This window comes from Podarcis raffonei, chromosome 4, assembly GCF_027172205.1.
Source record: "Podarcis raffonei isolate rPodRaf1 chromosome 4, rPodRaf1.pri, whole genome shotgun sequence".
Lineage (NCBI taxonomy): Eukaryota > Metazoa > Chordata > Lepidosauria > Squamata > Lacertidae > Podarcis > Podarcis raffonei.
Window position 1 is genome coordinate 47,220,931 of NC_070605.1, and position 14,315 is coordinate 47,235,245.

Genomic DNA, 14,315 nt, shown 5'->3' on the forward strand with positions numbered 1-14,315 from the left:
AGACTGCAGCTCTACCTAGTAGCTAGATCTAGAATTGATCAAACCCTGAGTTGAATCTAGAGACATGGCCAAGATGCCCTGGAACTGGTACAGTCTGCTACTTATGACGCCAAAAACAACAACAAATACCAAGAAAGTGTCACTTCTGTGGACAATGCAATGACAAAAAATGCAGCTACAATTTGCTTCATGTAACCATTTTGTCTGTCCTACTTAAAGAGATATGAAATGTGCTGACTGTGCACAGGCTGCTCAGTTAGTGTGTGCTACGACTGCAAGGCCTGTGGGATTTGTTGTTGTAAATAGTCATCCCCAGATCATTGTTACTGCACTGCTTTAATTCTACAACTATTATATGTAAAAGTAATTGCACAATGTTTTCAAAACTGTGGGACCAAGCTGAATTTACATACTGTTTATTAACCTTTTGGGGTTTTTTTACTTTGCATGATGGGGTATTGTTGACCCCAGTGATTTGTGTGAAATTACACTGTTTTACTGGAAAAGTGAAAGTATTAATCTATGGGGCTATTTAACTTGCAAAAGGCGTCGTACTTAGTAACTTCCGAAAGCTATTTGTATAGATATCTTGGGAGATACATTTGACTTCAATACCAGACTCGTACAGATGATTTTCTATTGATGGAGAGTTAAAAATTAACATTCTGTATAGGTTTAAATTCATTAACAAAGTATTTTCTTTTAAAATAGGAAACAACTATTTGCATTTATACCATTGAGGATGTAAGTGGCACCTATGCTGAATACGTTATCTATAATTTTCTCTATTTAATTTTGCCTAAATCAGCTAAAACCTGATACAGGATTAAAAGGGGCCTTATAAGCATTACAAGCAGTTTAAGTCCTTGCAACATTTAGTGTCTAATACTGACAGGCAATCTCTTACAATTGAAATGATATTTATAAATATTTTAGACTGTAGAGATGATAGAGGAAATGGAAATAAGTACTAATGTATGTTAGTAATTGTGGATTTATATTGCAGCTGTCTCAAAGAATCATAGAACTGTAGTGTTGAAAGGGCTCCTGAGGATCATCTAGTCCAACCCCAGGCAAGGCAGGAATATCAACTACAGTGGTACCTCGGGTTAAGAACTTAATTCGTTCTGGAGGCCCGTTCTTAACCTGAAACTGTTCTTAACCTGAAGCACCACTTTAGCTAATGGGACCTCCTCCTGCTGCCGCGCCGCCAATGGAGCACGATTTCTGTTCTCATCCTGAAGCAAAGTTCTTAACCCGAGATACTATTTCTGGGTTAGCGGAGTCTGTAACCTGAAGTGTATGTAACCCGAGATACCACTGTATAGCATTTGTGATAGATGGACATCCAAACTCTGAGAGTCCACCACTTTCTGAGGAAGTCCATTTCACTGTTGAACAGCTCTTACTGTCAGAAAGTTTTTTCTGATGTTTAGTAATAATCTCCTTTTTGGTACCTTTAAGCCATTGGTTTGGGTCCTAGCCTTCGGAGCAGGAGAAAAAAGGTTGCTTCATCTTCCATGTTTCAGCCCTTAAGATATTTGAAGATGGATATAATATCTCCTCTAAATCCCCTATTTTCCACGCTAAACATGCTCCTTTGAGTGTTCCTTGAAAAGACTGGTTTCCAGACCCATGATCATTTTGTTTGTTTTTATATAATATTTATTAAAGATTTTTTTAAAAAAAAATTATAAAAAAGGAAAAACAGAAAAACAGACAAAACAGAAAAATAGGAAAAAAAAATACATCCATCATTCTCAAATTTCTAACTTTCATTACCTTCTTTCTTTGACCTCCTCCTCCTCCCCTTTCTTGTATCCTGGTTAATAATTATCACAGCAAATCCTTTCCATAGTTCATAATATTTTGTCCTTACATTATCTTAATCTATTTTCATCTTGTCTTATAGCAAACCTTAAAACTTAAAACTTAAATCTTATTTTTACCAGCTTCTCATAACCATATCATTAACCTAATTCTTTAAACATTTTTACTAGAACCAAGTAGTTCCATTTCAACATTTTCCTAACATTCATCAATTATTTTAAAACAGTCCTAATGATAAAAAAAAGAAAAGTAAGACAATCCAATCTTCATCCAGCGTCCCTTCCTCCTGGTTCCGGATTTTGTCAGTCCTTTTTGTCCCATTTATCTAGCGCATCAACCTGGTGTCCTTATATCCGAGGCCCTCAAGTCTCTTCCATGTCCCTTCCGCGGCTCTTCTTCATATTTTCCTTCCACTCGTAGGAACTCCAGCTTAGTAATATTTTTGACCCTTTTCAACAGATCAGCCCCATTTCCATAGTCCAGACTAAACTCCATGTGATATTTAAACCCCTGTTTCAGATTCCCTCCAAAATTAAAAGCCCCCACAGCTCCAAACATCTGACGGCCCATTACCGGACTCAGAAAGTCCAAACATCCCGGCGTGGGAGGGTCATTCCAACCCCCCATTTCCAAACCAAACCGAACTTTATCTTTCCAAATCTGGTTTTTTCCAAATTCATTTATCAAATCCAGAGGCTCATGATCCTGCAGGGCCGCAGCTCCCTCCATTTCTGACACCCAGGATTCAACTGTATCCTCTTCTCTCATCTGTGCTGTCATAGCACACTCCTGTTTTAGTTCCTGGGTAGGCTCCATGTAGTTTCCTACTGCCTGTTCAAAATTTCTGGTCGCATTAGTCATCAAGTCCGTCTTCTGGCTTAGCTGATCCAATAGGGCATTTATTTTACAGAAAGCACCCAACAGAGCTTCTGAAAACATTGTCCTGCAAGGTCACAAGTCCTTTCCCACGATTGTAATCTGTAACAGCTGCAAGCTCCTGAAGTTGGTTACAATTTCACAGTCTCCCTCTAGGGGGACAACTTGTTTATTCTTTCTTTTAAGAACAATAGCAACAAAGTTTCTTTTTAAAAATATTCAGTCAATATTTGTTCCTTTGAAATGCGAAAGGAAACAATGGAGTCACTATGTTACTTTTCTTTTAGCTATCTGTCAAAAACATTTGTCTCTGGTCAATGAGCTTCAAACGTCAGTCCTGACACTCCGCTCCAGGATCAGGACGGTGGAAAGTTACTTTACTTTAAACTCACTTCTGCAGGTTTAAACAATCCAAAAAGAGGTCCCCCTTCTTCTCCTGCTACCGAAGGGGGGGTTCCACGATTTTAAATGATGAAAGCCAATCCTTTAAAAGTGAATTTCTATGCTCTAGTTACGTTGTCTTTGCTTTATTTTGACTACAAAGAAACGGAAGGCTGACTTCCTGTTTAGACCTTCCCGTTTCAGTACCAAATTGAAGTAAATTTTAAGTCCAATTCCTCTCTACTGGCCAATCCTTATTTAAAGTCCAATTGTTCGAGTTTTAAGTACTCACGGGTGATTCTTTAGATGCCAAATTGTCCCAGGAAAAAGGCAGCGCTCTCCGGCAACGGCTATGCGGCTTCGCTCCACGGAAAAAGCAGTAGACTCACAGCACCGCGCCACTTCCCCCTCTTCGCTTCGGAGCCCGTTTATGGGTTCCTTTGCGGGTTGGGGGGGTGCTAAAGGTGCCCGCCGAGTCCCATGGTCACAGGCTTCATCCGCCTGTGATTTTTTAAAGGGTCCCCGCTTCGCCGTAGCGGAAAAGACCCGTTTCGCACGGAGCTGGTCCCTCCGGTTCAGAAGGAGTCCACCATTGCCGATGGCGCCACCCCGGAAGTCCCAGACCCATGATCATTTTGGTTTGCCACGTCTGCACATGTTCCAGCTTGTCAATATCCTTCTTAAATTGTGGCACCCAGAACTGGAGGTTGTACTCCAAGTGTGCTCTGACAAAGGCAGAATAGAGAAGGACTATTACTTCCCTTGATGGAATCTATACTTTTGTCGATGCAGCCTATAATAGCATTAACGCTGCTCGCTGATTTGTTTGTTTTGTTGCTGCATTACACTGTTGACTCATGTTAAGCTTGTGGTCAACTAAGACCCCTAGATCCTTTTCACATGTACTACTGGCAAGCCAGGTGTCTCCCTTTTTATATATGTACAGCGGATTATTACTGCCTATTCCTATTGAAAATCATTTTGTTATTTTCAGCCCAGTTCCCCAATCAGTTCTGGTTATCCTGAATCCCTATTCTGTCTTCTCCAACATTAGCTACCCCTCCAAGTTTGGATTCATCTGCAAATTTGATAAGCTTCTCAATTCCTTCATCAAAGACATCTATAAAGACATCAAACAACAAAGGGCCTAGGACAGAACACTGTGGCATTCCATTTGTCTCCTTTTGCCAGGTTAATGAGGAACAATTTGTGAGCACTCTTTGGGGTTTGCCAATCAATCTAGCCCACATTTTACCAACTTATCTACAAGAATATCCTGGGAGCTTTGTCAAATGCCGTATTAAAATCAAGGTACGCTACATCTACAGCATTCCCCTGACCCACCAAGCCAGTAACACTATCCCAAAAGAAAGACAGATTCATCGGGCATGCCTTGTTTTTGTGAATCTAATCCATTTCTCAGTGCTCATGAACTAATTGTTTGATTATCTGTTCTAGGACCTTTCCACAGTCTTGCATGGGCTTCCTATTCTTTGGCTCTACATATTTCCTTTCTCATAAAAGCCTAATATGGAAGTAAATGCGCATGCAGAAAAACTGTGCATGCATACCATGAACATTTCAACCTCAGAGCCAATATAACTGTTTCAGATCAGAACCACCAAGAGAACAGATAACCTACTCTAAGTGGAGATATTGTTTTCTGCATCCCTCAAAAAAGCTGAATGACTGACTTCTAGCATACTGTGATTTTAACTGCTTTTTGCATAAAAATGCTCAGCACAAATGTTTGATCTTAATGTGTCTCTAGATATATTTTAGTTACATTGGCTGCGTGATATTGGCTGTGATCCTCACAATTATGATGTTTTAATTCCACTGACTTCAGTAGAATTTATGATTGTAGTCATGGTTTCAAAGGGTACATCCCCCAGCCATGGCTTTTCTTTCAGCAGTGGAACTCATGTTACCGTATTTTTCGCCCCATAGGGCGCACCGGCACCTAGTTTTTTGGGGGGGAATAGAGAAAAAAATTATTTCCCCCCCAGGCGCGGGGCTGGGGCGGCGGAAGCCCAAGCTTCCCCCAACCCCAGCCCCCAGAACAGGCTGCTATCCGCAGGGATGCAGGCAGCTCTCCGCAAGCCGTGGGAGCCCAGCGCGAAGTCGCGCCGGGCTCCCACGGCTTGCGGAGAGCTGCGCGAAGCCCGAAGCCTGGGGCGCGCTGAGCTCAGAGCGCCCCAGGCTTCGGGATGCAGGCAGCTCTCCGCAAGCCTAGGGAGCCCGGCGGGAACTCCCGCGGGTTCCCAAGGCTTGCGGATATCTTCCTGAAGCCTGGAGAGCGAGAGGGGTCGGTACGCACCGACCCCTCTCGCTCTCCAGGCTTCAGCGAAAGCCTGCATTCGCCCCATAGGACGCACACACATTTCCCCTTCATTTTTGGAGGGGAAAAAGTGCGTCCTATAGCGGTAACTTGCTCTACCTGTGGTGTCCAACTCTGTTCTAAACTGAGCAATTTTCTCCCTAAAGTGTGTTGCAAAATTGTAACAACAGGCTACCAAGGGGATCAGAGCAGATGGGGGGGGGGAGCCCATTCACCACTTGGAAAAATGATTGCAGATGCAATAGTGGTGGTGAAGTAGGGTTTCTTCACTGCCACCACCATCACATAGCCATGATTATGGACTCTCACCCCTGTCAGTTCAGGTTCCAACTGAAATTTATGCCACCCTCCTATATCGTCACATGCGGTTCACTAGAGCATCAAGTCGAACTGTGTGATCCACTGCAGTGCCACTCAGAAGCAATTGTATCTCTAAGCATTGGCTCTAAGCATCTCATCATTTCCTATTGTGACAGGACCCTGGACAGCAGCTGGAAAATATCCTTGAGCATTTAGGAACCCACTAGATTCAGTAAGTGTTTATGTGGGTCCCCACCCTCGCATAGTGGTGCAGCTGCATTCTACCCCAAACTCACCAATGAGTGAACTATCCATGAAAATGGGCTCATAAGTCCCCCAAATCAACAGAATTTTGATTGGCAAAGACCAAGTTGAAATTATGTCCAGCCACATATGTCAGGTCAATGATGTATTGAGACATTATGGTTGCCATGGAAACCATAGAAATAATGAAGTCTTGAGCTGGCCCATTTGAGGTAGACATGGTGTGGATGTTAGAAGTGTCTCTCTCCCCTTGCCTCCAGCTGTGAAGGGGTTCCCTGACACCACATCTGAAGGTATTTCCATCAGTTCAGAAAAGGAGGTTGGAATAAAATAGGGTAGACAGTATACTAGCAACATCCCTGCTCTGTCTCTTTGACCTAACACCACAACTAATCCCTCAAACCCATATACAATCTTACTAGAAAGAAGACTCAATTTTTACTGATTTCATGAGCCCCGCTTCCCACCCCACTGACCAGGAATGGTGTTGCACCATTTAGTTTAGTTAATATAGTGGCACCCAGGTCTTGGTTATACACAAGATCAAAGTATGTGTGTGTTGGTGAAAATATTTCATTTTATTAAAATTCTGTCCGTTTCATTAGATGACCACAAGTTTTAGTATTATGCATAATTTTATAAAACACTATTATGCTCTTTGTTAGCCACCTTTTTCCAAAGTAAAAAGCTCCTTACCTTATAGGGAAGATTCCCCAATTTGCTGGTAATTTTGATTGCCCCCTTTCTCCCACATTTCTAGCAAAGTTACATGCTCAGTCCTTTCCTAGCATGGAATTCATCTTTTTCAAATCAGCTGTAGATTGGGACATTCTTTTCATTGAGCTTAAACACCTCAATATTTCTTTCCAATTATTCACCATAGTTCAGACTCCATAAGCGTTTATGTAGATGATTTTTTAGTTGTAATTCCTGCATCACAGGGGGTTGGACTAGATCATGGGTAGGCAAACTAAGGCCCGGGTGTGTGTGTGTGTGTGTGTGTGTGTGTGTGTGTGTGTGTGTATCTGGCCCAATCACCTTCTAAATCTGGCCCGCGGACGGTCTGGGAATCAGCGTGTTTTTACATGAGTAGAATGTGTCCTTTTATTTAAAATGCATCTCTGGGTTATTTGTGGAGCCTGCCTGGTGTTTTTACATGAGTAGAATGTGTGCTTTTATTTAAAATGCATCTCTGGGTTATTTGTGGGGCATAGAAATTCGTTCTTTCCCCCCCAAAAAATATACTCCGGCCCCCCACAAGGTCTGAGGGACAGTGGTCCCTGCTGAAAAAGTTTGCTGACCCCTGGACTAGATTATCCTTGGGATCCCTTCCAACTTTATAATTCTATGAAACATGGCAATGGTGGAAATGGTAAGGCCAGTACAGAGTGGCAGCCATCATATTTGAAAGAAGAAATATTAATATTTCAGCTTTTTAAAATAACATTTTTAGCACAAGAACATTTGTATATGCTATAATGATATAAAGAGAAGGGAAAGAATAAAATTAACATTAGATGACTCACCTGGCTGCCATCTTTTTGCCAAAACACAGCTGGCTGGGGATTTCCCTTCGTTTCACATGGAAAGGTCACTGTTCGGCCCTGAGCAACAATCTGATCGCGTGGCCTTACCACAAACTGTGGAGGTGCTATGATGTGAGAGGTGAAAATATGTTGTTAAGAAAGAAACATTATTTGCAGCTATATGTAATATATAAAACGGGAAAGGGCTGCAATTATTATAATTGGTTCCAGAGAATATAATCTCTGACTTATTAAAAAAAAGACACATTTTCTAAAGATAGGAAAAGTAGCCACAAGTTGTGTAAAAGCCAAAGGAATAGTATTTTTGAAAACAAGATTCAGAGTTGTGCCAAAATACAGTTTAGATAAAGGTACTGACAAATTTCCACTCAAATGCATACTAGGATTTTATAAATTACCTAATAATGTTTAGCAAGGAAATATTCCACTATTCCTTCCATTTTTTATTTAACCATTTGTAAATTTGTAACATTTTACATACATAAAATTTGCTGCAGTTTTCCATTTGTGTCTTTTATTCTTATAGGCTACCAATATGCATGAACACATTGTTTAAAAGAGCTTGTAAATGGGGATCTAGATACAATCTTTTAAAAATATTAATAGTCTTTTTTGTGCTATGATTTAGCACACATTTGCATTGATTAAATCATGGTGCAAAAGGAAATTCTGCTGCAAATGTATGGTTTCATTGAGAATCTTTTTGCATGATGCTCTAATCATGTGCATATGTGCTGTGCACTGCCATTTAATCAGTAAAGGGGAAAAAATACAGTAGCAAATTGAAAACTGCATACGGTTCTGAGATTGATTTTAGAAATTCTCCAAGTTAAAGTAAAAGGCAGGTATAGTGGAATACAGGGCAGAGCCAATCCACTGAATAATAATTAAATGGAATGGGGGAGATTATCTCATCCTTGCTTTTCAAATGTCTTTCCACTTACCCTCTATGGCACTTTTCATGTCAGTTAATTTCCTAAGCGTCCCTAACAAACAGCAACACCCACAGATGACCAAGCAGGAGAAAGCTACAGCATTACTCATCGCTTGACATTAACAATATTATTTGATCTCCAGAATACTGTACATCACAATGCAAAGCCACAGTGTGAAAAAAATCTAGAAGACACAGGATGAAAGCACATTTTCCAAACGGTGTCCGTGTGTGTGTGTGTGTGTAAACATGGGTATAGGCATAAACTACGTGAGGCAGCACTGCTCTTTCTTCTGAAACATAAATTTTTGACACCTTTGTTGTTACAGTAACTGCAGCTATATTATTAAGCATATATACATCAATTTGTTGATAATAAACATCGTAAGCTCCTTTCCAGAACTTGATTTTATGGATTGGACACTTTAGGCATAAAATAGCCCAAGATCAAAAAGTTTAAAGAACAAATAAAAGTAGAAGTCTAAATGTATCAATCAGTATATCGCATACACTCTTATAAGACACTCAGGTGAAGTATGTGATTTTGGAACCTGCAACAGCTGTTGGAAATGCTGCTTTTCCTAGGTTGCATATATCTAATAATCTATAATATATCATGTTACAATACCTGTTGAGAAAAATATTTCCTGTGTAACAACCAAGCTTTTTGCTATCAAGCAATTAACATTCATTGCTTCTGGTCCAAAATTAACAGGTCATAGGAAATATTTATGTTTGACATTTCCAAGTTAAAGGCAATGGCTCTAAAAGAAAATATATTTCATGCTTTTCAGAGAATTAGACAAGATTAAAACAACAACCAGCAAGAACAATTAAGATTAGAGGCCTAAGACACTTTCCCCCTAGAAGCACTGTTTGGAAGCAATGTAAATACTGTACACAGTAAATTAGATTTGATTTCTGGCAAATTATGCTTTGATACTATGTTCAGCAAGCGCTGGCTTCAATCAATGTCACACTAAAGCTCTGTTATGCTAATAGCAGCTTGGGAGGGCAAGTTGGCTGATATGGAAATGAGATGGTTGAACATGAATAGAAAGCACAGGCCAAGTACGAGGTGGGTATTGAGATGAGGGGATGGGACCCTAAGGTTAATCACATCATGTTCAGAGTTGTTTTTACAGAGGAAGATTGTATTCTACAGCAGGAATTAAAAGCGAGGCGCAAGACAGGAGTTGTATGCATTTTTATGTTACTCAAGACAGTAACAGCAAAACATTCCCCCTCCCACCCCTGGAATGTCGTTTTGTGCCTGACTGAATGGCTTTTAAAGGTCACACAAAGTGATACAGTTATTTTGTAGCTCAAGCTTTGGTCTTGAGTCTTTAAAAGCAGTCCTGCAAGAAATAGTTAGAAGTATTTAAAATGATTTTTTTCTGCAGTCCTTATCAGGCTGTTTTTCCCAGCTGGAACTCACCAGAACTGAATTCCAGCACCTCTCAGGTGGGTGTCACTGCCATTCTAAGAGAACAAGGGAGGCATTCATGGTGAGATCTGGCCCCTGTTTTTCTTGAAAAATAGCACCGGTCCTTATATACTAATCACTAGCATAACAAAGGTGTTACTGAATACTAATAAAATTCTCAGGCGTAAGGGTAAAAATGGATCAGCCAGGCAGAAGCTGCATTGCACCACTTCAGTTATTCCCTACTGTAGTCATAAACAGATGAAGATGAATCAGGTGGTTGCAAGTTAGCAGAGCAAAATGTGTCACAGCAACCATTGCATTGTTAAGGTAGGAAAAACAAAAGGAAGTAGCAAATGCAGGACTCCTAATTTTCTTGAAATCCATTAGAATAGAAAAGACAACTCAATTAATTTAATGAGAGCTCTACATGGTTGTAGCATCAATATATATACATTTAACTATAACGCCTTGAAATGTTTAACCAGGTTTGCCACAGTGGGATTAATCGGTTGCTAACTGAACTCAGAAAGAAATAAAAATCTTATATCTCAGGCACTTAATGGAATGTAACTTATAAAGAAACCAGAACGACAACATCAACATTAAGGTTTATTTAAATCCAAAACTGACCTTTTTGAAATGTAATTAAAAATTATTTTTGGAAAGCTTACAGTTCAAAAATGGGAGCTCACTTGAGACTTTCATGATTTATTAACACAATGTTTACCTCAAAGGAAATGGTGTATCAAATGAGATCTTTAATTCATGATGGAACTCGTGCCTTCAGGCTGCAAGATCTAAAACAAATACATTCTGAAAGTCCTCTTCCAACTGTAGTTAATTTATTGTCTGCACAAGGACTGGAAGTTTAATTGCTTAAATCTTTCGGCTTTGAGATTCATTACCTTAGTAACCTACTTTTTCTCTATAACTGAAACTGAGCTACTCAATGTACAGTCCTGTGAACCCTGTTCCTAAAACCTCCTTGTTTTGTGTCTGCAGTCTTCATCCACATAATCTTCACAGAAAAGCAAAAGGTTCAGAATATTCAAAGGTGAGTCTCTGAGAAAAAAATTATGTTTCCTTTAAAGTTCCATGAGTGATTCAAGTACAGAATTCTCAGGAACCTGAAGTTTCAGACAATATCCTTTTGCAGATGGATAAATGAAACCTGGTCTCAACTGTTAAGGGAAAACTGTGCTAAAATTATAGTTTGATGATCTAAGACTTCAACTTAATTGTCTAAAATATATCAGGGATCTTTAGAGCTTTGGTAAAATGTGTAAGGATTGAGTAGCAGGAAAGACTTTACAAGAAAGCAACTCTGATTGTCTAACAGATCTCATCTTCTGTCTATTAAGATGAGTGGCTTTGCACCTACCTATCTGCTCTTAACTACTTATTTACTGAAAGCCTAGCTCCTCCACTGAAATAAGGTTCCCAGAGTGGCCAACAAATAAAGAAGATATTAATTGTGTTTTGGAGTTAAAGTCTATTAGGAATAAATCTCCACTGGATTGTGGCCATGTGTATCTATTAATTATTCACAGATTTTAAAGCAGTGGAATAAATTTCTGCTATACATTACGTGGATGGTACAATGCTTTCATTCTACGTTTTAGTTTGATCTCTCTCATTTAACTTTGCTGCTTTCTCACAGTATTTTCCTTTATTTGGATTGTACTCCCAAGACTGTGCAAGATGGCAGTGGTGATGGAAATGTAATAGTAGGCAAGGTATGCTCACTTCACCAACATGCCTCAAAAGAGAATGTTTACTTAGGCTGATTAAGCAGCATTTCAGCTGGCTTTCTCAACATAAATTGTAGCATATTAATGAAAGAATTTAATCTGGAAAAGTTGAAGTTTCTATTATATAACTCAAAGTGTAGTAATCTGGCTCCATGACACCTGTTCGTCAAACACTTTTATGCTATTTTAAGATTTGTTTACATCAAAAGGGAGCAAAATATCTTCAATTTAGAGGCTGTTAATTATATATAAAAAAAATAACACCTCAGTCATATTTTCAGAAGCCCAATTTCCTGGTTAGTTCATATGTAAAAATAAAAAAGAGAACAAAAAAGAAAAAAAGGGGGGGGGAGAAAAATGGTACCCAAAGACTAATATTTTGCTTTTCTAAGTTTCAGAACCAACCTATCCTGCTGTTGTACACTTCTCAAAGTCCCCGTTTCACTCCTCCCTGTTCCTGGCCACACTGGAAACAACATATCACTAGTTTTGGTTTGTCTTGTCTTCTGAACCTGGGCTTCTGGTTTGTTTTACCCAAACCACAAAGAACAAGCAACAAGCCTGGGCTCAGATGACATGTCAAACCAAGACTAGTGGTTTTTTGCTGTGAGTGGAAGATAATCAAAGTGGAGATTTTTGAGCACAGTACACTAGCATGAGGCTTGTTCACATTAGACCATAGTTAAACACAACCTATGGTTTAACATGATGTGCAAACCAAGCCAATGGCTTTCAAATTACTGTGATGCTAAATGACGAATGTCTAAAAGTGTGTCACCAGCATGAAAATTTTGGAAAACCCTGAATTACAGGATTTGGGGTTGTAAAATATCAATATATTTTACAGCAGCCTATATAGCCCAAGTCTAAATAACTTGTGATCCACAAACAACACCTGGCTAATCAGCCATATATACTGGCTCATCAGATGCTTAACAATAATTCTGATGAGGGTAGCCAGAAAAAAACGAAACTTGACTAGCCTCTGGAAGCTGCCATATATGGCTGGGAATCCAAATCTGGCTTGACAGATTAAAAATTGTTCAGTTTCAAACAATAACATGTCAACTTCCTAGAAAAAAAAACTTACTATGCACAGATAGCTCAATTGAGAACACTCTTAGGACTCAGGGTTTGAAAATGGTATAGGTGCAATATATTCTGAACAGAAAGCAAAATTAATTGTAAATAATGTTGTAACAGAAGAGTTTAAGATTGAAAAAGGGACACGACAGGGGTGCCCTATCTCCCCCTTACTTTTTATATCGGTCCTGGAGGTTTTGCTTAATATGATCAGGAGGGACCAGTTGGTTAAAGGGATTCAGGTCGGAGTTAAACAATACAAATTGAGAGCATTTGCAGATGACCTAGTACTTACACTGCAAGAGCCAGAAGCTAGCACGAAAAGAGTTTTGGAAATAATTCAAGAGTTTGGTCAACTGGCAGGATTTAAATTGAATAAGTTAAAGACTAAGGTATTGGAGAAAAATTTAACACAGTTTGAAAAAGAAAGGTTTCAGAATGAGACGGGGCTGGCTGTGGTTAAAAAAGTGAAATATCTGGGTGTGAACATGACAGCTAAGAATGTGAACTTATTTAAAGACAATTATGAAAAAACGTGGACAGAAGTGAAAAAAGATTTAGAGATTTGGTCAAACTTGAAGCTTTCCTTGTTAGGTCGAATTGCAGTGATAAAAATGAATGTATTGCCAAGAATGTTATTTTTGTTTCAAGCATTACAAATAATGGATAAAATGGACTGTTTCAAGAAGTGGCAGAAAGATATATCTAAATTTGTCTGGCAGGGCAAGAAGCCCAGAATAAAATTTAAGATATTAACGGACTCAAAGGAAAGAGGGGGGTTTGCCCTGCCAGACTTTAAATTGTACTATGAAGCGGCAGCTTTCTGCTGGCTAAAAGAATGGCTGCTTCTTGAAAACACAGACATTTTGGATCTGGAAGGATTTAACAATATTTTTGGGTGGCATGCATATTTGTGGTATGACAAGGTTAAAGCGCATAAAAGTTTTAAAAATCATATTGTCAGAAAAGCACTATTGAATGTCTGGGTTAGATACAAGGACTTGCTGGAAAATAAGACTCCAAGATGGTTATCACCAATGGAAGCTAAGGCAGTTAAAAAGCTAAATATGGAGTCGAAATGGCCAAGATATTGGGAAATCTTGGAAAAGGAAGGGGACAAACTGAGATTGCAGAGTTTCGAAAAATTAAAAGGGAAGGTGAGAGATTGGTTACATTATCACCAAATAAATGAAATGTTTAAACTAGACAGAAAAACAGGCTTCCAGGTGGAAAAATCAAAATTAGAGACTGAACTGTTAGAATCCAGTACTAAGAATTTGTCAAAAATGTATAACCTGCTGCTGAAATGGAACACACAAGATGAAATGGTTAAATCAACTATGATTAAATGGGCTCAGGACATTGGTCATAACATTATGTTTGCTGACTGGGAAAAGTTGTGGACCACCGGGCTGAAGTTTACGGCGTGTAACGCCTTAAGGGAAAATATAATGAAAATGATTTATAGGTGGTACATAACCCCAGTCAAGCTTGCAAAAATTTACCATTTGCCTGATAATAAATGTTGGAAATGTAAAGAAAAGGAAGGTACTTTTTTTCACCTCTGGTGGACGTGCCC

General features: G+C 39.2%; 1 protein-coding gene across 20 annotated transcripts in view; it reads right to left on the reverse strand.

Annotated features, from left to right (window-relative positions):
- ROBO2 (roundabout guidance receptor 2) overlaps nt 1–14,315 on the reverse strand; it is a 968,715-nt gene that overhangs the window by 116,112 nt on the left and 838,288 nt on the right. For all 20 annotated transcript variants that reach the window (XM_053386472.1, XM_053386491.1, XM_053386489.1 and 17 more), the window contains one exon: nt 7,519–7,643. In XM_053386472.1, the coding sequence (XP_053242447.1) occupies nt 7,519–7,643 (125 nt within the window). The remainder of the gene's footprint in view (nt 1–7,518; nt 7,644–14,315) is intronic.